The sequence below is a fragment of the Falco punctatus genome, assembly GCF_963210335.1.
Source record: "Falco punctatus genome assembly, chromosome: 4".
NCBI lineage: Eukaryota > Metazoa > Chordata > Aves > Falconiformes > Falconidae > Falco > Falco punctatus.
This window is the reverse complement of record NC_137583.1, coordinates 109,935,009-109,961,736: the sequence shown is the minus strand read 5'-3', so window position 1 is coordinate 109,961,736 and position 26,728 is coordinate 109,935,009. Positions and strand designations below refer to the sequence as shown.

Here is a 26,728-nt window from a genome sequence, read left to right as displayed (position 1 = left end):
ACTGAGGAATGACTTGAGTAGAGGAGATTTCAACTGAAGTAAAACAGCAGAGGAGAATTGAAGAGATTTTTTTTCATAAGGTACAGTTGAATACATGTAGATTGTATTGTGGTTTCATGGAAAAATGTAGGCATCTGCATTGCCTTTCCTGAAAAACTTACTTCCTAGAAACAAGAGTTCACCAGATCCATACCTGATGATGAGAAGACGACTGAACCAAGGCTCCTTGAATACTGAAAAGGTCCCAGATTCGAACAAAGGCTGCCCATATTAGCATACTGGTTTGGATCCCAACCATCCCCACTTACCCCATTTTGCTTTATACTACAGAGTTGTCACAGAGAGGACAAACTTTCAGGTGCAATTAGACTGGAATACTCACTCCCAAAGCACACTGAACACGGTCCAGCTGCTAACGGAGATTCAGTCCGTGGAACCAGACTAAAGTGACTCCATAGGAAACCTCTTCTGAAACATGCACAGCACGAACATCAGGTCCTCGGCACAAACTTGTGCCTTATGAATCTGTTCTAAATGGTCCACACTATTTGCTAATGCAATCATGCTCACAGTGGAGCAGATGTACTTGCTAATGCAATCATGCTCACAGTGGAGCAGATGTAACAGGCTTGGCTTAGGATGGTCAAAAAAAACCTATGATTCTTACCAGTGTTTTCCGGTATTATGTCATGAAGCAACAACTATGTGCAGGAGATGTTCTTTAAACACAGCAACCTCAGTTACCCCAGGAATTAGGGCCATAGTCAGATGCAACATACTAAAAATTGTCTTGCAACAGGGAATACAGTCAAAAGATGAAAAATTAAGATAAAAAAATACAGAAGTCCTTCCATATTATTAAGACAATGTGTAAGAGGAATCACATGGACCTTTTAAATAATCTAGTACAATGTTTCGTCTCTATCTCTTCTTCACACCGTCACTACTACTGCAGCGAGAAAATACTCTTTTCCACCTTCTCACTATGTCAAAATGAGACTAATCATCACTAATCAAACCAGTGAACACTTCTAGAGCTGTAAATCCAAAGAACCCTTGAGATACAGGTTATGTTCCATACTCTGCTGGTACTCAGAGACTCTAATGGCAAAAAAACCCAACCTTACAGAATTCTTGTGGTGACAATGCACCGAGGAACTAGCTATATTTGTTATGGGTTTTTTCAGTTAGTTCATGAAAGCTGTTGAAAATAATTTATTTAATTTGCAGTCTGAAGAAAAAACAACAAAAAAATCACCTGATCATACATGATTCTACCATCCATACAGTATAAGTAGTAAACAATGAATTCTACACTAGCTGAGTTTTTTTACATTAATTCATGGATTATTTTTTTTTTCCTTTCAATTTCTTTTTCTTAAAGGGAGGTGGGGAGGAGGGGTTGGGGAATCAGACTACTTGAGTATAAAACAGATAAGCCTTTGGCTTGAACAGTGCATTCCTTCAATGGAATGTAGCATCTCCATGATAAATATGAATAAACTTAGCAGTTTCCTCTACTAATACACTATTTAACCATCTTTTTACATTAGACTGTAATTTAATGCCATTATTAATTGGTATTCTACTGTCTTCTAGTCTCTGACACAGTGTCACTGCACAATACTAGTTTATTCTTAGATAATCCCAGGTTGTGGGTTAACATATTCTATTCAACACTTGAATAACAGTAAACAAAAACAGCTCAGCTATGCAGCAAAATCTACCAAACAACACAGATGGTTATAAGGTTTTCATTGTGTGGTTTCCATAGCAATCATATTGCAAATCTGGAAGCTTCTTGCAAATAAGCAGCTTGTATTTATATGCCTTTCGGGCTGCAGCATGGAACTCTACAACATGTGAAGTTGTTATTCCAATCACATATTGTTAGAAAAATCATTGGAAGATGTTTTGATCAGTTTAGATAAAAAATACTGCAGTGCATAATGATACAAGCAATCACACGCTTGTAATGCACATCAATATATTTTCATTTGAAATTTCACTGTGGTGTCAGAAGGTTATAAGCATACAAACAAGTCTTGTAAGACAGACCCCCACAAAAATACTTGTATTATTAAACAGTCAATTTAAAAATATATCACAGCATCTTTACTTTGTACTCAGCAGAGATGACAGACGCATGCAGACAAAAAGGTGTGTACAAGAACTCCTCTACTGACACTTAACGTCACGGGTCTATACTGTTTTGCGCAAGAAAAAGTAAAAGATACAAAAGCTTCACTCCTCCACACTGTTTTTTTTGCTACCAAAGAATGACTCTGTTCAAATGTAAACAAGAACTTTTAAGTGTGAATAAATGCTTGCTGTGGAAAGAGTCAAGACCTTTTCTCTCCCAGATTTATAATTTTATGAATTGACCTAATCCCACATAGGCATATGACAATTCTTATTTCATTCCTGCTTCCACGGGTCAAGCTAGCTCCCACCCAACATCTCAAACAGAAAAGTCTTATTCCTGCATGACAAGCTTGAGTGAAAAAAACAATTTCCACAACAAGCAGAAGAGACAGAGACAGAAACATGTCATCCAGACAAGCTAAACCTGGTATTACAGATGAGATGACATCAAAATATGAGCAGAAGCAGCAGCTGCATCTGAATAAACAGTCACCACTGTCCTCAGAAATACGATGGGAAACAAGTAATACAGAATTGTATTCCAACAGAACACAGAAAGAGATATGCAGGCTATGAATGATATAAAGATACATTTTAATGAACAATATTAACACTTTAATTTTAGTTGAGAACAGCCCATGTCAACTCCTAGCCCCAACTCCTTTCAACACACATGATCCAAGTCTGATTCCAAGACCGAGGTAAAAGGTTTCATTCAAATATACTACCAGCTAAACTGGATGGGACCTTCAACTAACACTTTTTGCACAAGTTCTAAGGAGCTTTTGAAAACAAACATTATTTAAATTCTAGCGTAAATGAAGTTGAGTATACGCACCACTCTGACTGTACTGACCTCCCAATGGCCTCAAATAAATAGGACTGGCTGTAGAAAGTGGAAAAGCTAGAATCATGAAATACTTTAAGATAGAAGGGACCAGTGGAAATTGCTTAGTCCAACACCCTGCTCTAACTCTGAAAGTTAGATCAAGTTTCTAGGAAACAGCATTTGGCTTCTTTTGGTACTCCATGCTAAGCTGTTCAGCAGCAGTTTATAAGGGACTGTGCATTTTAACAGTTCACGTATGAGACAGCTGAAGCTAATGACTTTACAGAACAGGATTAGCTCAAATGACTCAGTTTTGTCCACATATTGCCAAGTCTCCAGATGTGAGGTTTCCTGGATTCCTTGAGAAATCCTGCACTTTTTTTTTTTCCTCACAGTCGCACTCCTTGTATCTTGAAAAGGCGCTACTGTGCACCACCGATACTCCCAATTGTGTACACAATCTGAATAATCAAACCAGCCATCTCAGCTAAAAGTGAAGCACTGTCTCCTATTGAGAAGACCTTGTAAAAGTTACCACCTCATCCTCACAGAAGAGATTAGTAGATATTGTCATAAATTAACTCAGGATCAATGCTGTAGAAAAAGGAGGTGAGAAGGAGAGGAAGTGATATTGGAGTCCTGGAAAGTCACTTAGCTGTTTTCTGCAGAATAAAAATTCTCTCTTAAAGCAACCTTCCTGTGACACCACCCAGTGAATCTAAGCATATGTTATGGTTTGGCTTAATCAAAACCAAAAACCAGATATAACATTCCCTTCCTATTTCGGAGTTACAGCATTTGCTAAACTAAAGAGTAAAGTAAACCAAAAACATCCCAGTCTCACTAGGAACAAATACAAAACACACTTCAAGGCTGCAATTTTCTAGTCTTGTGCAGAAGAATGTTGTTTGGATCATGTAACTATTGCTATGAAGAGTAATAACCAAGTGAAGTAGTAGAGAGAAATGAGCAAGTCTGGAGAACTGTTTGAGAAAAAAATTTCTTTCTAAATACATCTGTGAAGAAGACGCTGCATTTCTCCTATATTATTGTACATCCACATGAACCATACCTGGGCAATGGATGAAAAATCCCTGTTTTTAAAAGCAGGAAGATACTATGTGACTTCTCACAAGTTTACTGGAAAAAACAAGCACTAAAATATTTTTCTAGCAGAAAGTATTTTTTATAATGTTTTAGGGCAGGAAGTATGAAGACTAAGTGATCAAAGAACACAGCTCTGTCCTTGGAGGAAAAACAGTTACCCTCACACAAGACAGAGAATCGAGCATTGCTGGCAAGGTTGTCCACAGTTTTCCCAAAGTGGATCTTCTCACTCTACCAGGCATAATTTCACCAAGTTTTCAGGAAACGTAGGAGCATGCTTTTCATATTTGCCTTTCCTACTTCTTAGGACCCAAATATCTGTTAGCACCTTTCCTCTTCTTCTTTCCTTTCCCCAGAACCAAGTGTCCCAGTAATCTTGCTTTCCTGCCCTTGCCCCATTCTGCAGTCACAGCCAACTCATACAAAGATTAATTTTGTTCATTTACCAAACACAGACGTTGCTAGTGTGAAAGGTGCTGCTTCCAGGCCTTCACAAGGCCCTTCTGGCTTTAAGAGCAAAGTATCACAATGGGAGGAAAACCATGCTCAGTCACCTGAATGACAGAACAGAACATTTTCATTAGGACAACTGAACAATCCACAGGGGTACAAGGCAATTCCTGGTTTTAGTTATGAATATATTCAGATTTAGAGCACTCCTTGCTAAGAAGCTCTCCTTGCAAAGAAGCAATCCTCAGTCATGTTCTGAGTGACAGCTGCATCAACGTTCCTAGCACTAGTCTTCCAAACAACAAATCATTTAAAACCTCCGATTAAAAAATTTTAAAAAAGCAACAACTTTACATTCTCTACATTCTCTTTTTCTTCTTAGACAAACACAGATGCAAAAGAATTAACAGGTTATCAAATTAACATTAAAGGAGGAAAACAATTAGCTAGTCTGACAGGATTAGAAAAAATAGAAGTATGTAAAATCTTGGTCACACCAATAGCAAGCTTGGGAGGAGAGGAGGTAAAAAAAGGCAGGAAAAGCGTAAGTACATACTGGGAAAGACCATTTAGAATTTCTGTTTTGGAATACTAAAATTTATTTGGAAATAATGCTTTGGATCTAAGTATTATTAATAAAATTCAATACAAATATGCCGAAGTGCAATATGCACTGCATAGAAATAAGAAATGGGGTTTGCACTGACCTTTTTATTTTCTCATGAAGAAAGACGTGGTAATAGTAATTCTTCTCAAGAGAAAAGATAAAGGTCATCACAAACAAGTTCAATCATGGATATGCACACAATAATTATAATGAAGAATTAAAAGAAATCACAGGGAGATCCACTTCCAGAAACTCATTCATTCTTTTCCCATATTTATATTCACAGACATTTTGTATTTACAATTAAAATCACTGTTTCAGAGATTTGTTTTCAGAAATCAGGTCTCTCAGAATTGTCTAATCCTATATGCTAAATAAACGAGTCAGAATATATTAAACTCAGAAAACAAAAAATTATTTGATGAGCCATCAAACAAGGTGAAAATCTTGTAAGTGACTTCATAATCCAGCTCTTTACAAATTCCTTAAGTTTGATTGGCACTTATTTAAATGTTACCTATACTTTTTGATCAAGAGATTAGATAACAACTTCCACACCTGAACAGAAGCATCTCTGAAGGTAAAGTTTCACGTTAGTTTCCAACAAAAGCACAATTTTGGCTCCACTTCTAAAAATGTTCCTAAATCTTCAAATTTGGCATACAAAATGGAGGCAACAGGCATCTTACCTACAACCATATTCAAACACTTAAGGAAAGAATAAAATATTTTTAAATATTCCTCTTAACAGGCCTCAACAATGTAAAGGAAAGCTTCTGGGGTTTAATGTTTCTACATGCTCATCTAATTATTTAGCTGCTTAACGAAAAATGCTCCCTCCTCTGTCTCCCCTCACCCTCCCAAAAAAGTAGTTGCAATTCGTGGACAGAATGAAAATTAGTAGTTCTAACAGACAAAACAAACAATTTTAAAGCTGATTCCATGGTTTTATTGTAGGTTCACAGGAATTTGTGCTACAGACTGCTTGCCTAAATACGTGTGGCATGCACAGAAGTGCATTCTTTACATATAAACATAATAAGGATTTATGTGAACTCACTGTAACTAAAATAAATTTGTTTGTTCTCTCAACCCGTAACAGCTCTTAGTTATGTAAATAGTTTAAGTGTTCAACATGACATTTTATAAACCTTATTATTAAAATGTTTTGCTAAAATAAATGTGGTGGCTATTAAAATCTACATAGAAAATATAAATAGTTCTCTATGTAAATACATCTAGCAATCAAATATTCAATTAACTGATCTACACTGTATAACTCTGTACTACAGTGTTATTTGACAACTATGTACAGGGGTTATATTTCTCAAGCTTAAATTTATATGATAGCTAGAAAAAGTGTCAAGTAAAGTTTCTCATACTCGTTGATCAGCAGCAAGATTTAAATTTAAAAGCCATTTCTGAAAACTACATATCCCTAATTGTGACAAATGTGACTTGACATAATATTTACATACATAGAATTCATAAAGAAAGCATCTTATTTAAACCACATAATATCCTTTAATAATCTGCAGGGCTAAAGTATTCAAATTTATAGTCTGATTCTAGAAATTAACTTACTCAAAAAAGGGACAGAAGACAAGGCTTTTCAGCATAGCTCACTTCAGTAAAAGGAAACACAATACAGTCGTTGGCATGTTTCCACAAGAAAAGTCTGGCTCCCAGATGCTTCTCTTAACTCCTTTACAAATGTTCTACCAAGACATTTTTGCATTCTCTGCGTTGATCATTAACTGCACATTGACAAAAAAAAATTCAGCAGTTTTCACCCTTTGGGTATTTTCATGAAAAGTAACATACCCACCCCACTGCCTCTTTTCACTGTTTATGGCCCATGCATCAAATCAAATTATGTCAACTACGCTCAATCTTTTCTCCAGCTTAAAGGGTGAAATAAATTGTAAAAATATTCCTGTAACGATTCACTAGTAAACAAAAATCACGTTAAATCAGAAATAAGCAGAAAATTATAGCTCCGATACAAACTCTTTCCACGTACCACATTTTGGGTAATGTTCCCACATTCGTTTCTACAAACGCTGCCCCATTCCCCCATTCTCATACCTTAGGTCCAGAATGGGACCAGCAGCTCTGGATGTCAGACCTTACTAGCCCTGCATGCCACGTACCACGATGCACCCCAGGCAGACGAGGTAGGGCAGCAGGGATCTGGAAGTAGTTCATAAGCAGGAGATGACAACTGCACCCCAGGCAGCTCACCATGTTACTGTGGGATTGGCATGCAGCTGGATCCCAGAAAAACCCAGGGGCCCCAGAGTCCCAGATTACTTGAATTCTCTCACAGCTGATACTTTGGATTACCCAGCTCTCAGGCCAGAGACGCAACACAGTCCCAGTTAGGCTGTAAGGGCCACCATTCGGAGGCCTGAGCTAGGCGGTTTAACCAGAAATTGGGTCTTATGACCCATATGGAGATTATGACAAAATCATATCCATCTTGAACTTTTGTTTACTGAATTATCTGAAACCACTGTTCAACATTTAGTAATGGAGATGCCTTACTTCTTAAGGAAATAAATTTGAAACGGGCATGGAGGCAAGTATAACTTCAGTTAATTTCTTTTGGAACAATGGAAGGATGACCCTCATGCTAGGATCCACGGGTTTTCCTGTAGACTCTGATTTGTTATGAAAATGCAATTCCTTCCTTTAATTCCCAGTTTTACTCGCAGTTGTCTTCGAGATCCAAGGACAGAATAATTGTTACAGCCTGCTAAGACAAAACCCTTCCACAAACCAAAGATGGAAGTACTGGAACCTCTTCCTTAAGGATATGGAAAGTTCCCAAGATCTTAAGCTATTTTCCATTAGAACACAAACTCAAGGTAGAGAAAAATCAAGATCTGCTAGGAAAAAGTATTCAAAAAAATTACTGAAACTAAACAGCTCTTGCGCCAACCATCCCCTATCTGGATGAGAAAATTTTCCTCCCACCTTGCTGTCTAATCCATGTCTCACTGGCTTGCCAAAACAAAACACAACACAACACTTTGCTCGGTCTCTTCCGGCTTCTTAAGAAAACACTTCTCCGTTCACTGCTGAAGCTGAGCTGTGTACGTGCACCCTGCAGTTCCCTGGAGCATCCCTCTCTCTGCTCTAGGGCACAGCAGACTGCTGCATCTTGCCCTCCCTGCCTGGTCCACTGTGGGGTCCGGGAGCTGTACCCTGCTGACCGTTTTCTTTTTTTAGAAGCAAATAACCTGCTTCTTTCAAAGACCCCTAAGCCAGTCCAGGGAGCAGCAGTAAAGACAAGGAAAGAGGCATCTTCTCCTGTGTTGCCTTCCTTGTATGTGTGTAAACTAAACATAACATCCATTGCAAACACAGTACACTAACACGCAAGCAAATCAGGTACACATGCATACGGCCAGCAAAATTCATGAAGCCAAGTGTTTTGCTTGGCTAATTTCTCCATTTTTGATGACAGTGGGTAGGAAAGTGAGTAGCTGATAAAAAGCACGCTGAGAGGAAAAGACATATACAGAAGGATTTACACTGATGTGTTTCTAAAGGCTGAAAAATTCAAATAAGGAATTTGTATCCACAGTAACAGAGTGATTAATTCGGCCTTTAAAGCCCACCTTGTTGGGTCTTATTTGAGAATCCAGTTGTATAAAATATGGTTCTTTAATAGCTACCTTGTGGAAACCAGAAAAGTTGAGAAGCGATAGCCTGAGGCACCATGTAACCTCTGGTTGCTCTTGTTTCTTAAAAAACCTCTACCTAACGGTTTTAATAGCCTGATATGCAGTCATTTGTCACAAATTCAAAAAGTAAAGGTTCCTTGATCTATCTATATAGTATTCATCACTGTTATAGCCAAGCAGTAGAGCAAGCCCAACATTTCTATTTTCATAAATATACATAATACAATTGACATTTTGCTTTGAACTTGCTAAACCACAGCAATTCCTCACATTTATGGTTAATAAACTATCTCACATACCAAGACATTTCTTCTGAATGTTTTGCATTAGAATTATTGCACTGCTTCTTAATTAGATAAAAACAGTGCTACCAAAGAAAACTACTTTGCTTTCAAGAGAACGAACTTTGGGTCCATAACCCATCGAAGACATGCATGCATAAACAAAGCTTTGTTCACATTTAACATGAAGCCAGCTGTCAGCAAGAGTCAACACTGAAAAAACTATGATACAAGTAAAATTACTTTGTGCGATTTTGTCTCACCAGGATGACAAGCCTTTCTGAGACAGGATTCTATCTCTTAATAACAAACAACTTCTGTCACATACTGTTCACATCAGACTGGTTTTACAAATCAATAGTGTCAAACGTTGTTTAGTGCTGGTGGCACAGAAAATAGTACAAAAATGACTGATCAGTACTTGCAGTAAGATATTTCTTATTTCAATAAGTAAATTCTCTTTCAATGAGTTGAGTGCTAATTAGTTTTTGAAAGAGTTCTTTAAACATAAAAATGCATTATTTAAAAATACTTCCTGTTTAGCTATTAAATTATGTCTTCTAATTTTAAGCAAGTAAGCTTCAAAATGCCAATGGACGATGCAGACTTAAAAAATCTATTCCTTCTTTATTGGGGGGTTTGTTTGGTTTCTTGGGGTTTTTTTGTCTGACTGGGCTTTAGGGTATTTTTGTTATTTTTTGCTCTCTGAAATACAGAAATAAAATTCAGCCTTTGCTAATCCAAAACTTTGATAAACACAGCCTTTCCAACATGAACTCTTTCAGTTTGTTGTAACAGTTGACCAGAAATTCGGGAAGGCCACTCCTATTTTCTCCACTTGTAAACTCTATGAAAACTATGACATTCAAAACATCGGAAAACGATGAAGTCTCGCAAGCAGTTCAAAGAGAGGAGAATAAATACCTAAACTTAATAGCACACATTTTCCATTTACTGTAAATATTGTAATTAACTGCTTTGAATCTCACGGATGACCAAATTTGCTGCAGAAGTGCATTACTAAAGAATACTCTTCTATGACTATTTCTCAGCAGACAATCCCACTCCAAGTCCAATCAGCGAATATATTCACGCAAATCAGACTAAATATGAATACTTAGTTATTATTAATTTTTATTGTCCTCCTTGCTTGCACATTTTTGAATGAGTATGTGATTGGGGAGCAGGGGTTGAACTGCATCATAGACAGTAGGCTTCCTGACAGCTATGGGCCACCTGATGTTCACAGGCCACCACTTTATATTAACTTCACAAGAAACACTGAAGAGCCTATGAACCTAATTTTTCCTCCTGAAGATTTACCACTTCCCACTCAATGGACATCTCATTCTTTCCAGCTACACCAGAAACTTACCTCCTCTTCCATCGCTGATACCTAACATCAACAGAAAGAAAAGGTTCCCTCTTTAGCTGTAGGATTGCATTAATTGAAATTAAAGCCCAAGCCCTTGTGGCAAACAAAAGCTGAGGTCCAAGTATCAAGTTCCTAACCACCTTCTGGATGCAATGCCTTTAAATACAAAAAGTTGTCTGAATTCATAACTCACGTCTCGAGAGCATTTAGTACTAGCTGAAGGATGCTCCAAAGTATATATAAATCCCATAAGCATACTGCCTCAAAACGCAGAGTAACAGAGAATTCAGACACAGCTCCATTTCATCATAGCAGTTGGGATGTAGCAATATACAGTTGAAAGAGATTGTTTTTCAATTATTTCCATGTCTGGCCTGTAGTCAAAGACACTTAGCAGACCCCAAATCCCAGTGATCAAGAAAACAAAATCACACATTTTGGACAGCAAAAAAAATCTTTACTATTCCCTGACACCAAAATGTAGCTTACATTTGCTTTTCACTGCTCTTGTATTATTTGAATTATTTTTTATTTAAAGCAAACTGAGTAAGTCCCATAGCACCCCCTTCTCCTTATTCTGGTACTCTACCTATGAGCAAGATATGACCAAAAATACTCCATATTCCAAAATAACACAATGGCTAAACAAGTGAAAAATATTAATTTCTTAACAACACTGAGATCCAATCTTTGAAAAAATGGTTTTGAAGAATGTTCAATGCTTTAAAAGGAAAAAAAATCCCTTGCTGTGTTCTTGAACCTCAAAGATGTTTTAATTGAAATTATTTGAAACACTTTCAGCAATTATTTTGGAAACTCATCTTTAGTACTGCCCTCAAAAATGTTTATGTTACATCCAGTCTTTTCAGCTTCAAATACTCTAGACCCTACTTCCCTACTTACACTTTATATTTTGAAATCACTGCATTTACAAATTAAAAGCATTTAGAATTCTTTCTGAAAAAAAAAAAAAAAAAAAAAAGTTGATGGCACACCAGCATTATATAGAACTTCTGTGCACCAGAAGTAAAGAATTCCATAACTACTTGAAGCAAACAACAGATGCTGGGAGGAATTTGGACAATATACCAGGATACATGATATACTGACTTAACAGCAATGATCATAGGTAACGTCTCAGATTCCATAACCACCCCTGTCTCTGCTGACTTAAACCTACTGCTCAGGTTTACAACGACCAATTAACAGTTTCTACATTTTAGCTTACTGGTTTTAGAAACTCGATGATACAGCTGTAATTCACAACTGGGACTGCTTGACACCAAATGCTTTGTTGCGCCCACAGACCCTGACTGTGACATATTGAAAACTCTAAAATAAGCAAAGGTGTCCTGAAAAGGCATTTTCATTAACACAGTGCTGTGAAATCTTCACTTCTAGTGCCAAGAAGTCAATACATCTGACACATTTTGAGAACACAAATATTTGCTGTGGTGTTTGTGAGTGACAGATCAAACTTACACTCAAGCTCTACTACATAATCATAACATCCTTCTTCCCAAGAACAGGTAAATGAGGTCACATTCTTTTTTTCCTCCCTCCATGCTCATGAAAAGAGTACATCATCAAAAAACAAGTTTGCTTCTTCAGAGCTCAAGCAACCCAGTAGCAAGAGGAGACGAGGAGGATATTAAGTTATGCTGCTTAACTGCAGAGGTTAACTGTTCAAAAAAATGAAAGCGACAAAGCTGCTTAAAGAGACAACCATCAGATAGAGACAGGATGATCATTTCCTACCTCGACACTCAATGTCAGAAATAAGCTCTGAAATATCAATATAATTGTAAAACTATTTAAAAGACTTTGTTTAAACTGAGTAAACAAATTAAAAAGCATTTCTTTGCATGGCACGCTTGCTACTGCATAAAATAAGCCGTTTACCTTTTCCTGAGCTTTGTTTCAGTTACAGTTTCCCTAGCTCTGCTTCCAGTACACTGCAAAACAGAATTATCGGCCAGATACCTGGGCTTGACCAAACTGTTTGGTAGAGGACTGAAAGCAGGAATCAAAACAAAAGCAAGCTTCCCATTCCTGTGACCCATGTCCCAATCTGAGATTGAATCAACCCTCAGGTTTAATCTACTTAGTAAACTAAGAACTGATTCAAGTGAGTTCTTGGCTAGGTCAATTCTCCACACCAGTTCCCCTGACCAGAGATCACCACAACACTGAATTCCACCATCCTTCCCTCCTGCTCACCCAGAAGTTCTCTGTGTTATGGACAGGCTGAGAAGAGATCCAACCTTACCCATTCTTTAAGGGCATTTTATCATCTCCGTGCACCAAAAAAGCACCACCAAAGTAAGAATCAGACCTTACCTTTGGAAGCATTTTCACGGCAACTATACTGTACACCGTGGACACTACCACTAGAATGCAAGTTTGTGAGCAGAAAGAGAACAAAGAAAAAAAGATAACACAAGAGTGAAAATTAAGATAAGTATGTTAGCTCGGATTAACACCTCCTTCCTCCTGTTGTACGGGAGTGTTGTAGACTGTACACAAACTGTTGAGGTTGTAGAAAGGATCAAGGTGACAGGCAGTAGTTAGCATTGCAGTTTTGGGTATGTGCTCCATACAGATGTGAAACCACAGAAGATCATACTGAAGGCCCTTAAAAATTATGTCTCAAACCCTGACTTAATAAAAGAAGGAGGGAAAAAAAAAAAAAAAAAATCAGTCAAGGGCTGTAACAGATGGCATCATCTTTAAAGCCACAAGTGTTCACTCTTGTGACAAGGACAAGTCTTCTGCTTAAAACACCGCTAAGCTAGAAACACTATGCATCTAGGTAGCTCTACATACACAGTTATTTAATAGTACAGTTTTACAAGTTATTTTATGTCACACCTTAAAATATCCAGCTGTGGACTGCAAATTATATAATGTGTACCAAGGCAGAAAATAAATATCTGATTAAGCAAAAAGGGGCCTGCCTTTACAATATTTTTCATTTTGCTTAACAAAGTTTTCCTCCGTGGTTTTATGAAAAAACAAAGAGACAAAAGCTTTGTTTGTTGAAGACAGTATAAAGGTTTCTCTTCCTGAACAATCTTGCAAGGAAGGTTTTACAAGTTGGGAAATCTTTGGCAGTTCTGGCATTTTTTACTCTACTTGAATAACCACAGTAAAACACTGGCTAATACTGAAAACCAGGAAAATGATGCTTCTATGGTAAATAGGAATATGTACATGCTATTAAAGAAGAAAGTGACTTAACAGATCAAAAGATTAGTTTTCCCACCTCTCTTTGTACCCCCTCCAACTATCAACGCACTCCTCCTGCCAGCAGACAAATTGAATGCCACTGAAATCTGTGCTTTTAATAGGCTAATAGACTGTGACCATTCTGAATACTGGTTTGAAGCTATCCAATTCCTGCCTGGAAAATTCATCTATGCTGTCTCCTGCCACAAGTTAGTGGAAAAAAAAATAGCTAAGCAATGAGATAGCTGGAGAATACAGCATCAGTCAGTCCTGATTACTGCAACAGTTCTCAAAAAATCCTAGTTTTCAAAAGCGTCCAAAAAATTCCATATCCTTTTTTTTAATTCAAACACTTTATTTAAATACCAAACCAAATATTACCAAATGGACTGCATCATGAACTGGTTTCATTTGCTTCTGAAACGTTGATATAAAAAACACCACAGAACCACAGAAATGCAAAAGAAATTGAAAATTATAGCCAAATAAATAATAACAAGATACAATGAGCTGCGTACCTGAAATTCAATATGTATAAAGCTAGTGCATCTGCAGAAACAGAGGATCAGAAGCCTCTAACATGAAGATGCTTTGAGAATAAAAACAAAGTTAGAATTAATTTCTTCTCCCTCTTCACAGTGATCTAAATATATTTGCTTTCTGCATTCCAGAGTTTAACATAGCTTTGTGGCTGTACAAGTAACTCTCTTTTTCTGTTCTCTTAACTGGCATTCAGAATTCCTTATTTGTTCTATATTATTAAGTCAGATAACAGCAAGGATAATGATGCTCCACCCTTTGATCATGAAAGGAAGAAAGAGTAATTCACTTAACTGGGAAAATAGAAAGGACAGCCAACTGGAGTTAAATGCAACCAATCAGGCCTAATTAAGGCAGATGAGACCAAACTGGAGTATGCCCTTTTACCATCCAGTTTAGATGAACAGCTATACAAGAACCAAATTAGGCCTGCTCCTGCAAGGTTTGTCAACTAGCATTTCACCTAACACTCCAATATGCTACGGATTAAGAAAGGAGGACTGCTCTAAGGCATCAAAGCCATAAGTTTCTAATTCCATTTAAGCAAATTACTATTAAAGCACATTTATGGAAGAGAAACAGACACTTTAATCACCTAAAATCTATCGCAAATTTATGCTTTATTTTTGCTTAGTTATGCCAACACATCACAGACAAAATTAAGAGCTCCACTGCACAAGGTAAGATGGTCCTTTCTGAAAAGTTTACAACAGACAGTAACAGACAAGATGGAGAAAGCATGAGATAAAGATAATCCCTACTTGGTAACATGAAAATGAAGCACCATTCCAAGATCATGGTGAAAGAAATTCATTTAACTAAAAATTGAAACTATATTTCTTGAATAACAGAAGAACTATCCTTTCTTTGTAACAGCTGTTCTGTTACATTTCAGATTTATTAGCTACATTAGGAGACAACAGTTCCTAATAAAGACATAAAAATGGGATCTAAGTGAAAATACTCTAAATTCGTGCAGAATCATACCAAGGCAGCAATTCTCTGAAGACAGAGCTCGAAGCAAAGAACTCAAAGCATACACTAACTACTGTCCCTCTACCAACATTGTACGTGTTATTGCTCCAGATCTACTTATTGTTTGAGATTCAAATGAACAGGTAAGATAAGTTCAGGAAAGAGTAATTTACCCCAGGATACAGCTAGAGCTTCTTTAACAAAAGCATAAGCAAGCATCCAAGATCACCACCTATAAGAGCCTCAGCATCCAACAAGCACTGGAACAAGGTTTGGCTGTATCCTCTAGCTGTTAAGATTAAGCCCTGTAATGGAGCTTTTATATTCCCTGCAGAAGAGTTTTTGAGCATGCATGACACACAACACCCCATTTCAGCAGAACATGTATTCTGTGCTGATATAGTCTAAGCACAATTCAAAGCAATGGAAAAAAAAAAAAAAAAGGTGCTTAAAGAATTGAGCGCAGCTACAATTCTACAATAATCAGTTTCACCAGCCACTCATGCCCTCTGCTCCCTTGGTTCATGGAAATGACCTTAAAATGAAAACCAAGACACACTAGAAAATGTTCTTTTCTCCAATGGTCAGAATATTCATAAAATAATTCTAATTTATAATGAAATTTTAATAAAAGATACAGAAAGTTAGTCAGCATCACATGACACGACTATTTCCTCTCAAGATATTGCTGACAATTGCACTGCTCCAAACAGCAAGAGGTGCAGAACGTACAAAGTGATTATCAATTGTCATACCACTTCAAAACACCATTTCTTAGCTAATGGCAACTGAATTCTGACTTTTTTCATAGCTTCTTAAAATATAACCCAAACCGACCACCTTTCACCTAAAACTTGAATGTCTATGATCAACTCTAAGAGCTTTTGCCAAGCTCTTTTTACTTCATTTTGCCACCGGATAGATACACTTGGACATCTGCAGGCATAATCATTTGACCACATCAGAAAGAAAAAGTTTCTGTATAATCAACATCATGCTGGAAGATATGAAACAAAAGAACGTCAATACTCCTGTTGCTTTATTCACAATTCATCTCCAGAGCCCCGTCAAACCAAACCATTGCTTTCTTGCAGGATTATTAGTACCGTGTATTAGGCAGCAGCTGATAACATATGGAGTGATAGTGAACTTCTGCTTAATACAAATGACAAAATGAATAAAGAAAAAAATGGTGGGCAAGTTGGTGGAAAAGGCTGTAAGGCAAGTCAATTTTTTAATTTAAAAAAATTGCATACCAGAGAATGTTAACGAACTCAAAGTCCCCTGAGACCGCTTTTACACATTCTGCAATATTTTCATACCCCTGCTAAAGAAAACTGAATTGTTCTCACTTGGACCTGGTTGAAGACTTTTTTTTTTTCAATGTCATAGCAGAACTGGAAATGTGGAAGTATCTTATTCATCGGGTTACTTTACACACTTACTTTCAGCCACTCAGAGTTAACTAGAAATAGAGAAGATAAAACCATCACAAGTCACGAAGTAAAAAATTTCAAAAATACCTTTAACTTCTTCATAAATGCTATCATCTATTGGTTCACTGTTCACTTGTCCAACATCATCATATTCCTCCTCCTCAGGAATAGTATTAGATTCCATATCTACATAACAGCAGTTTAAAAAGTTAACATTTACAAGAAAAGAATGCCTAAGCAGAAATTCATGCAAAATGAAAACACAATTCTTTTATAACCTGGTGCTTACAGTATATTCTGCTAATTTTCTTACAATGTTCATATGAGAAAACTTTCAAGCTAAATACTATTGTTGGAGAAAAACAGAAATCTTACAAAAGGAGAAAGGTCATATAAAAGCTACAACATGACTGAAACCCAGGACTCGCTATTCAAAACATGGACAAGTAAGAATATTACATATACAAACGTGACAGATACATTAATGGACCGAATCACCATCACTAAGCAGTATTGGCAATAAAGGCTACTGCTTTACGGGCCGACTTACCTTGAATCACAAATTTGACTTGCTGTACCCATTCCTCTGCTTCTTTGGGAGTGGCGGCTGTAAACTGTTAAATGTTTATTAATAACTACTAGCAGTAATGACAAAAACACAACTACAATTTCATTAGCAATAAAAAAAAGGGACTGTAGCATTCTCATCACTTCCTCAAAAAAACATTAGTAATTCTTTTCATGTCTTATGGTACTTTTCTTGCAAGGATGCTTCTTATAATGTACAGCTAATTTTGACAAATTTACGTAATTGAAGGAGAGGATGATGGATTTGAAACTCTGATCAGCAGCTGGCAGCTGTGCAGAAAAAAGCTGCTTCTCTTCATCAATGTCAAAGCCAGAACTGACGAACAAAATTTGCCCTTGACAATTAGAAGACACCCATGAATTTCTTTAGACTGCTGGGTACAGTTTTCTTAAAAATGTTCTTGTCAGACTCCAACACACTACCTGACAGCTTAATTAACTGGCTTTCAACTGCAATCTCAGATATTTAAAACTTATTAAACTTACATTCCATATTGATGTCTAGCTGATAGATCTCTGAATTGCAAAGCTGATATGTGCCTTTACGTAGATTTTCCTTCCAAAGCCATGACCAATACAATATGTATTCAACACTGGTATAAATTTCAACTTTTTTTTGTATTATTTAATTCGTCCAAGAAATCACAGACATACTATACAATAGCTATTAAAATGCTAACATTGAAATGACCAGTAGATAAAGATGATAGATTTCCTTGCTTTTGTCCAACAAGATAATATTTGAGGACATACATACATATTTTAAATCAGATTTTTTTCCCTAATATATGAATATATGATATAAGCAAGCGAGGGTTTCCTTTTTTCATTAAGATGTCAGTGAAAGTTGTTTTACTGAAATGTTAATTCAGTAACTGGAATTGTAACGGCTTTATCAATTTAATTTCAAGTCAACATAAAAAGAGTCCAACCTGATAAATGCGCTTATCAGGAGCAGAGATTTCAAAACAGCAATCTTTCTTTGCATCCTTTCGAAGGCTATTATTCATTCTGATGGTGTAGCCCTCTAAGGCAAATTCACCTTTCTGTTGTTTGTCTGTTGGAGATAAAAAACAAAGTTAGAGCTTCATTTACAACAGTGAACGTCAGGGGCTCAGCAGGTTATCGTTTATTCAGATTTTGTTTTCTATTTCATGAATTTTACAAAGAACAGGGAGGTTTTTAGCAAAATGATTAAGTGATGCTTCTGGAGATAAAGCTTTCTTTTAGAGGAAGATGTACACAAAAGTACATTTTTCTGTAGGATGCCTAAGGAATTCCACAGGGGTATGCTTGCAGATGGTGGTCTTATTTAGTAAGAAGTGCATGTTATGACATTTGTATCTAGTGAAAGCCAAGAACTGGAACTTGCAAGACACGTTTCCTATAAATCAGTGTCTCTTTCAGGTTCAGTAAACCAATAGGAAAACCTGTCTAGCTCAGAACTTGCAAAGCTCCCTCCTCAACTAACCACTTCACTCAAAAAATAAACTTCAAACTCCTTTTCAAGCAACTGGAAAAGGTTCCTTTCACATTCTGCTACCCACCCCCAGCTGTGCCTCCTTTTCACATGGTAGAAATACAGAATTAATTTTGTTATAAACTCAGGTGTGTGTTCCAAAAGTATTTCTCTCAACACAGCAAACATTTAGTTAGCTAATAAAAGTACTGAACCCTACCACAGTTTATTATGTAGAGCCATGTGGTTGTTTTAAAGACAATTCTACTTTTCAAAAGGTCTGGTTTATAGAAGTATCACTTAGAACAGGCCTGAGTTTAAATATGCTGCACATTGGGCAAGCAGCACCTGTGTGCTCCTTCTGAGCTCTTCAGACCAAACCCTACATCCAATTTTATGTGCTCTGGCATGTTTTGGTGAATATTAAAAACTTTAAAAACAAACCAAATTGGTAAAAGTAATTCAGTTTTGCAATCTCTGTAGATCACAGTGCAGCATTCAAGCAAAGATAGGCATCATCAGTCACATTTTCTCAGGCAAAGAAAAAAAGTGCAGTTGCAAATGAAGGAAAATGCCATAAGTGTAGTTTTTCTCCACAGTACAGAAAATAATCAATTAACAATAAGCATCAAGCACAGCAGCAAAACTACTGTAAGTATTGCTGAACAGAACTTAGGTGCAAATACAGCATCTATTGCTTATGTTTGTCAACAAAGGAGAAAACTTTTACAGTAGACAAAACAGAAAAAACTACAAATCTCAACATAATTTTGTCATCTTTCTGCAAATTTAATAGGAAAGGAAACCTTTTTCCACTTTTGAGAGGGTGAAAATGGGCTAAGACAGCAACATGAACATCAATGGATGTAAGGGCAGTCACCATACAAATACCCTTGCTAGTAATCTTACATGCATATAGACACAAATTCTTTGTCCCTTTCACTTTTTTTTATGAACTCTCACCCAGGGCAAGTAAATACCAAATAGCACAATTACATGAGAAAATCCAGCACACTGCCCTATTTTCTCTTCTAGTCCCTTCCCCCACAGTAAGTTGCCTTAAGTACTAATGATGCAGTGCTAATATTTTATATTTGCTCAATCCTCCACTCCTATATCAAACAGCACACAGATGCAAAACTCGTGGAATTGCACCAAGGCAGCTATTAGAAATAATAATTTGCAATAGGTTAACTAGGTCCCCTTTTAAAGAAATTCATTTCTGCCTAGAAATGTTATTGCTCCCTCACTTGTGACCTCAGGGAAAAGAAGTGAAACATTAAATTCTCACTATCCCATGCTGGAGGTTTATCAAAACCCAAGAATACAGGAGCACACCAGACAGAATAAACAAACACCATGTCCAAAAGGTAAAAACATTTTGTCAGGATAAAAATGAGGCAAGCATTCAAATTTAGTCTCTTGGATTCTTTCTGAGCCTGCTTCTCTGTGATGTGGATGATCCCTTTTATGGCAATACAGTTCATCAGAGCTAATGTCAGATGACCTCTGAACTCATTCTTTCAAAGAGCATTACACTGAAAACACAAGGATGCTGTACTTTGCACTGGAAGGGGAATGCGGTGCATAATATCCATATTGCATTTGATGGCTTCATTGTTTACATTGTCTTTGTCTTACCTCTCTGAACATGCTATTCCAGTGCTAATGAAAATCACCTGTATGCACCACCAAAAAATACATATATCCTTTGGTATTAAATCCTTTCACTGACCTTTACAGCAACAGACTAGTCATAGGATTGCTACTTTTGCTTCTAATTCTCCGTGCAGTGAAGGACCTCTAAGTCCAGCGCAGCATTACGCACATGCTTAAAACGTTGACCGTGAGGAAATTTTAAGACCGTGAGATACTTCACAGCCCTGACCCAGAGCCCACTGAAGTTGATAGAAAGACTCTCCATATGCATTCACACTCTCTGGGGCAGCAAGCCAGAGATAGGACCTGGTATGACCTGAGAAACAGCTCCACAAATCCAGAATGGCAGGACACAGGTCAGCTATAGCTCAGCTGCATGCTCTGATGGTGACAAGCACTGGAGGTCTACAAATCCCAGTTGCTCTTGAAGAATACACCTTTCCAAGTAGGACTGGAGACCAACTCCATCACTTGATCACCGTGGAGCAAACCACGACCCACGGTAGCTGTTTGGCCAGGCACAGTAGTCAGGTGCAGGCTTGAAGACAGGGCCATCTTGTAATCAATCAGACCTGATGATCATCTCACCTTCATTTATCAGCAAAGGCATGCAGCTGCATAGGCGTGCAGACAGACCTGGCTTTCCATTTAAAGCTGCCCAGTGAAGTTAATGCCTCAGCGATTTAAGTTCCACAATCAGAGTCATGTTGTTTATATCAGAACTATTTTCTGGAGACTGGGCTTTAGGGAGAGTTAAACAGGTTTTGATGTTTTAAAAATTTCAAAGACAAGTATTTTAAATGGATACTTAAAATTAGATGTAGTTGGTTTTTATGGTGGGTGCCTTAGAAGTAGCTTCAGGAAGCACATCTACATTACAGAGATTTCACTTTCATTTTGAACCCTCAAACCAGAACCTGAGTTTTGCCCTAGGCAGGAATACAACAGCATATTTAGGAGGAACTAGGGAGAGACATGTGGATGGAACATACTTCTCTGAAGAACAATCAACATTCTTGCTGCCTCTTATTTCCTCAAGATAGGGCTTTGCAATTCAACAATGGGAAACCCTTAAGTTGTCCCAGAACAACAGAGAACAGAATTGCAAAAAGTATAATGCTATCAGCCTTGTAAAAACAAAACAAACAAAAAAAAAATCATGATCATCATCAAGCTTAAGTTGTTCTACAATTAAGTCCAACCTCATTTCAGAATAAACTGTTCTTTTCTTTGCTCTCATCTCCTCATCCTTCTGTTCCCTTCTCCTATCAGACACACAACAGAAAAATATATCTGGGTCTGTGTAGATCACTTTGCATCAAGAATGCAGAATTGTAAAAAGGTAGTATAACAGAGTGGGGAGTCAGGCACTAAGTATTAAACAAAAAAAGAAGTCAAAACTAGTACATAGATATTTGAGAGAAATAAATATGAGGGGCTATATTTAAAATAGAGAAAACAGATCTGAATGAAATTTGAGAGCTACTTCAAACATTTTTCTTACATATAAAGGTCATTCATCCTAAAAATAGTGAAATGTTGTTAACAACGGAAACAGGGCAAATATTATATTGGGGGGAAAAAAAGAGTCTCAAGGGAAGCAGCGAAAAAGGGTTTTGAGTAACCTTGCGTAACTGAGTCCATGGGAACTTTTAAAACAAAGAAGGGTAAACCTTCAATGGGGTCTTGAAATGATTGGGTTGTAAATTTGAGGCCTAAGGCAATGTGCCCATATTATTAGCACATGTAAAAAGAATTAGTGCATATTTTTTTCTGAAGAACAGAAAGGACTTCGATAGTAGAGAGGAAAGAAGTTACAGAGAAAGGCAAAAGGAACAAAGGCAAACAGAAAAATTTCAGAGAGCGATAAAGTATTCATAGATACTATTCTAATCTATAATTTAACTCTCTCCATCTTGAAATTAGGAGCCTGTAAGATCTTATGGTTTACAAGCCTTCATGCTAAAATGTAGTTTCACATACTTTTCCATATGCAGGATGTCAGCTTTCTAAAAATAGTAAGTGCCAGTATCTCCAAAATGGTAATTCTTTTTCCAGCTTTTGGAACAGTCCTTTCCAAACACGTCAAAAGGAGTTCTTCCCTTTCAGACAGCAGATCTGAAATACAACTGATTTTGATTTTCCCTTTCCTTTAATCTAGTCCTCTGAGAAATCTAAATTTAAAAAAATGAAGGAATAGAAGCAATGATTGAAACACCTTATTTAGAGCACCAGTTGTTTATATTCAGTTTGCTTATGCTCAATCATTATTTTCTAAATAACGTACTATTAATGGCAAGCGTGCCTCTCAAAGTCTGAATTTAACATTCTCATAGCAGAAGATTCAGTACTCATTAGATAGATGCCTTTGATTGCCATCACCCTGCTACAACAAAGTCCTGCTGAACATTCACAATTCCTGCAGATTTCAATTATGGACTCTGTCAAAAGTGAAGTCTGAACTAAACCAGGATTTTTGCCTTTCCTATGTGGTTGTTCAGAGAAGGAAGACTAAGAGAAGGAGGTCTGCAGCTAAAAGCAAAAAGATACTTCAACAGCTTTCCATTGGGTTTGTATATCTTTCGTCACTCCTAGAAGGAGAAATTTGCAACCTTAGCATGTGGTAGAAATTCCAGTAGCTTGGTAGGTAAGTCACTAGGACAGATTTTCAAATACAGCTCTAATTAGGTTTCCCTCTCCCTTAATATTGTTCAGTCACCAAGTTCTTCAAAAAACCAAGACACAAAATAAAACAAAACCTCTCTTTTGCACAAAGAGATGTAGTCCATCCATTGGCCTGGCCACCCCTATCTTACTATTCAGAGAAATCCATTTTAAAAATAAAAAATAATAATTGGGAAAAAAAACACTCAAGAGTTGTCTAAAAGCCTCTAAATTATCCTCCTCTTCAACATCGTATTACTGGCAGGCAGGCAGATACCATTTTCAAGTTATAAAAATGAAAATAAATTTTTAGTGCCCATTAACAGAGAGGAAAATTACCATGATGTTATCAATTACTGTCTTGCTAAACATTTAGCTGATCTCTCCAGTTTGCTGAGACAGAAGGGCATATAACATTGTGGCCTAGTGAGGAAGAAGTAATGAAGCCACTAATTCATTCATTTATAAAGCAACAAATTAACTTTCCTTCTCCACATGCAGTTTGAGGTCTGAAAGGTTAGCCGTACCACCTAGCTGCCTTAGTACAGGAACTGCCAGAGATCATATAGAAAAACGATATGCAAACAGGGTGCAAAGTCAGGATGCAATTGCATGGAAGCAAAGAAAAGGGAAGGTCTAGAAAAGGTTTATGGAAGGAAAGACTGAAAAGGACGACCAGGCAAGCTTCTGGAAATCCAAGCCAGCTCTGACATTTGAACATGCTTCTCTGCAATGTTGTGGGCCACATGCTGGCAACAGGTACTGCAGCACAAGCATAAATACACATGTGCTTCCTGCGATACCTATTTCTGACACATAATTAGGTCAAACCTTTAAGTTCCTCCATCTACTCCATATATCATCGATCAGTGAAAGAAAATACGTTGGTGATTCACTTAGACCTGTCTATATTGCAGGGATAAATAACATTGTTTCACTATCCAATGCTCACCAAATGTATGAGAAAATAGAGGAGGAAACAAGACAATCATTAGCCTGCAGACATCACAACTGTTAAAAGAATGCTTGTAGTTTCTTAGATGAGCACACACACATTCACAAACACACAGTCATTTACTGTATTTTTACAGGCTTTAGCTTGTACTATATTCTCCTGGATTAGGTCTCATATTTTTCATCATTCAGTCTAAATAAATGATTCTGAAACTTTTCCTTACATGTTTTTGTGAACTTTAAACACTTCCACACTTCTTGCTTTCCCCATGTAAAAAGCAGAAAGAAGAATTAAAAGTGTTTTGGAAACAACAAACCTACACAACCTAATAAAAAGGCATCCTATAGCCTCACATTTAGCACTCAGTTACATTTACACTGATACTTAAGCATGAAAATCAAACCCTGGCCAACAGAATAGACACTGCGCAAGACACAAAAAAACCTTCACGGATTATTCACCAAGGTGTCCAGTTTTAAACATATACGCAACGCAAAACAAGCCAAGCAGGACCCAGAAATTCCTGCTGCCTCTCTGCCTTACATCCCACAATACACAGGCACGAGCACTACATTACCCGTTAAAAGTGACGTGGGCAGCAGGACTGAGCACATACTGAATCCTCATCTCTCTTCAAACCAGGCTCACGTCAACAAGGGGGAATTTTCCTGTTGTGTGAATCAGCCCTGGAACCTGTTAGAACCCAGGGCCCAGCTGATACAAAACATCTGCAGACACTGCACAGGCCAGGGCAGACCGGCATCATTTAGACAGATGCCATCCCCACAGTTCAGGAGTTGGCAGCAATTTGCACAAAGCCACGCAAATGCACACTTCACCACCGTCCTGCAGGCTGGAAGAACACATACTGATTTTCCATGTGGTCCAAGTTATCAGCATCAAGGGACACAGCAAAAGAAGAAGGGCCCCAACACAACAGCACACTACAGCAGGCACCACTGCTGGCTGCAACAGTGGGAGTGAAAACAGTTTCAGGTTCTTCCAGTGACTAAATGCCACGTCTCCTCAGGACTGTCTCATCGCACAAGTCGTCCATGCTGACATGCAGCCTGCAGTTAAACAGCATGATAAACACCAGCACATACATTCACAACCACCGGTTTCAGCAGCAAACTAGTTTGCCATGGACCTACAGCAGTCGCCAGAATCTAGTTTCCACACAGCGATGGCAACTGGCTTCTGCACTGGAACAGGCAACTTTATGTATTATGGCATCAGAGGGCTGAAGAAAGTACCTCCAATCAGTCTAGAAAAAGGCTTTCTTCTTCAATGGCAGCTTCTGGAATGACTGTTGGTCATCTCAGATCTGCAAGACGAAACGATTCCACCATGCTGCAGGAGTTTTTCTACACTAACAGCACCAGTCACATGGAAGTAGGGCAGAAATTCGTCCATCTGATTTTTTTGCTTCCTCCACGAGCTACTGTTTGGAGTCCAGCCCACACAATTCCCATGGACTGTGTGCCTCTCCCACATTAGGTTACAGTTAGGAAGATCTCCCCCAAAAAATCTGCAGCCTACAAAACCTATAAATATATAAGCCAAAGCATCTGTGTATAGATCCATAAAGAAAAGAGATCCCACAGTATATCACAGGCAATTCCTAACATGACACCAACCTGCCAAGTGCTAGGGAGCAAGTTTCCATGTATCAACTTTCAGCACTGGTACTAGAACTTACAACACAGCCTTGATAGTCAGGTTGTTTCAAAAGAAAGAAAAGAAAAAAAAAAAAAAAAAAAAAGGGTGGGAAAGGGCAGGTGGGCAATTTCCTGCCTTAATCCAAAAACCATATGCTAGAAAGCATAAATAATGATTAGCATAGACATAAAGGAGAAAAAAAAAAAAAAAGAGTAAAAAATATCAAGCTTTTTCTTTTCTTCCTCCAAAAACTACCAGAGGAAAAGACAAAGATTTAAAAACCCATAACAATCTTTAAGAACTAGCAAAACTGATTAAAATATTTGCCATTTTTTAAATACTAGGTAACATATAACTATATAAAAACAAACAGCACACGATACTTTTCCAGATAAAGACATAAATCATTACTGACAAATCAGTGTTAAGTCACACCTCCGCAAAATTTTTCAATGAAGATTGTTTATGTTTTTGAAGCTTAATCAATCTGTAAATCCCAAAGAAAGAGTAAAGAAGAAAAGGGAACATTTAGCAGATAAGCTAACAATAGTCTGGAAACAGGAACTATCATGGGAAACTGTAGCAATATGAAAACTGGACTTAGAATTAGACCCTTATTTCTTTGGAATTAAAGAAAGAATGAGTTTAAATAGGTCAGCAAATTGAGGAATGAAAGAAACTGGATCAAATTAAATTAGTCTTTGAATAAAACAACACAAAATAACCACCTGCACTAACCTCAAGTAAAGTCACCCAAACATAAGCAGAAGGGAAAAAAACCTTCAATGTAAAGTCTGCCCAGAAATAAGTATTTGGGGGTGGGGGGAGACATAATTACACTTTCTAAAGTTGCTCAGACGTATCTTTATATCATTTGTTTTACCCTTAAACATCAAATACACTTGGCACACAATTTAAAGAATATTTTATTTGACTGTCAATTTTAAAAATTCAAAGCGATATCCCAACGTTTATGCCAGCTTCTCTTTAAACTGGCTATTAAAAGTTAAAAGTCACCTTCAGAAGCTGGCTTCAGTCTCCATGACTAGCTTTTAATTAAATATATTACGTCTTTC

The 26,728-nt window shown here is 37.3% G+C and overlaps 1 protein-coding gene across 3 annotated transcripts in view; it reads right to left on the bottom strand.

Moving 5' to 3' along the window:
- SKAP2 (src kinase associated phosphoprotein 2) overlaps positions 1 to 26,728 on the bottom strand; it is a 116,915-nt gene that overhangs the window by 18,913 nt on the left and 71,274 nt on the right. For all 3 annotated transcript variants that reach the window (XM_080382685.1, XM_080382687.1, XM_080382686.1), the window contains 3 exons: positions 18,186 to 18,310; positions 17,216 to 17,279; positions 16,753 to 16,851 (listed from right to left, as the gene is read on the bottom strand). In XM_080382685.1, the coding sequence (XP_080238811.1) occupies positions 16,753 to 16,851; positions 17,216 to 17,279; positions 18,186 to 18,310 (288 nt within the window). The remainder of the gene's footprint in view (positions 1 to 16,752; positions 16,852 to 17,215; positions 17,280 to 18,185; positions 18,311 to 26,728) is intronic.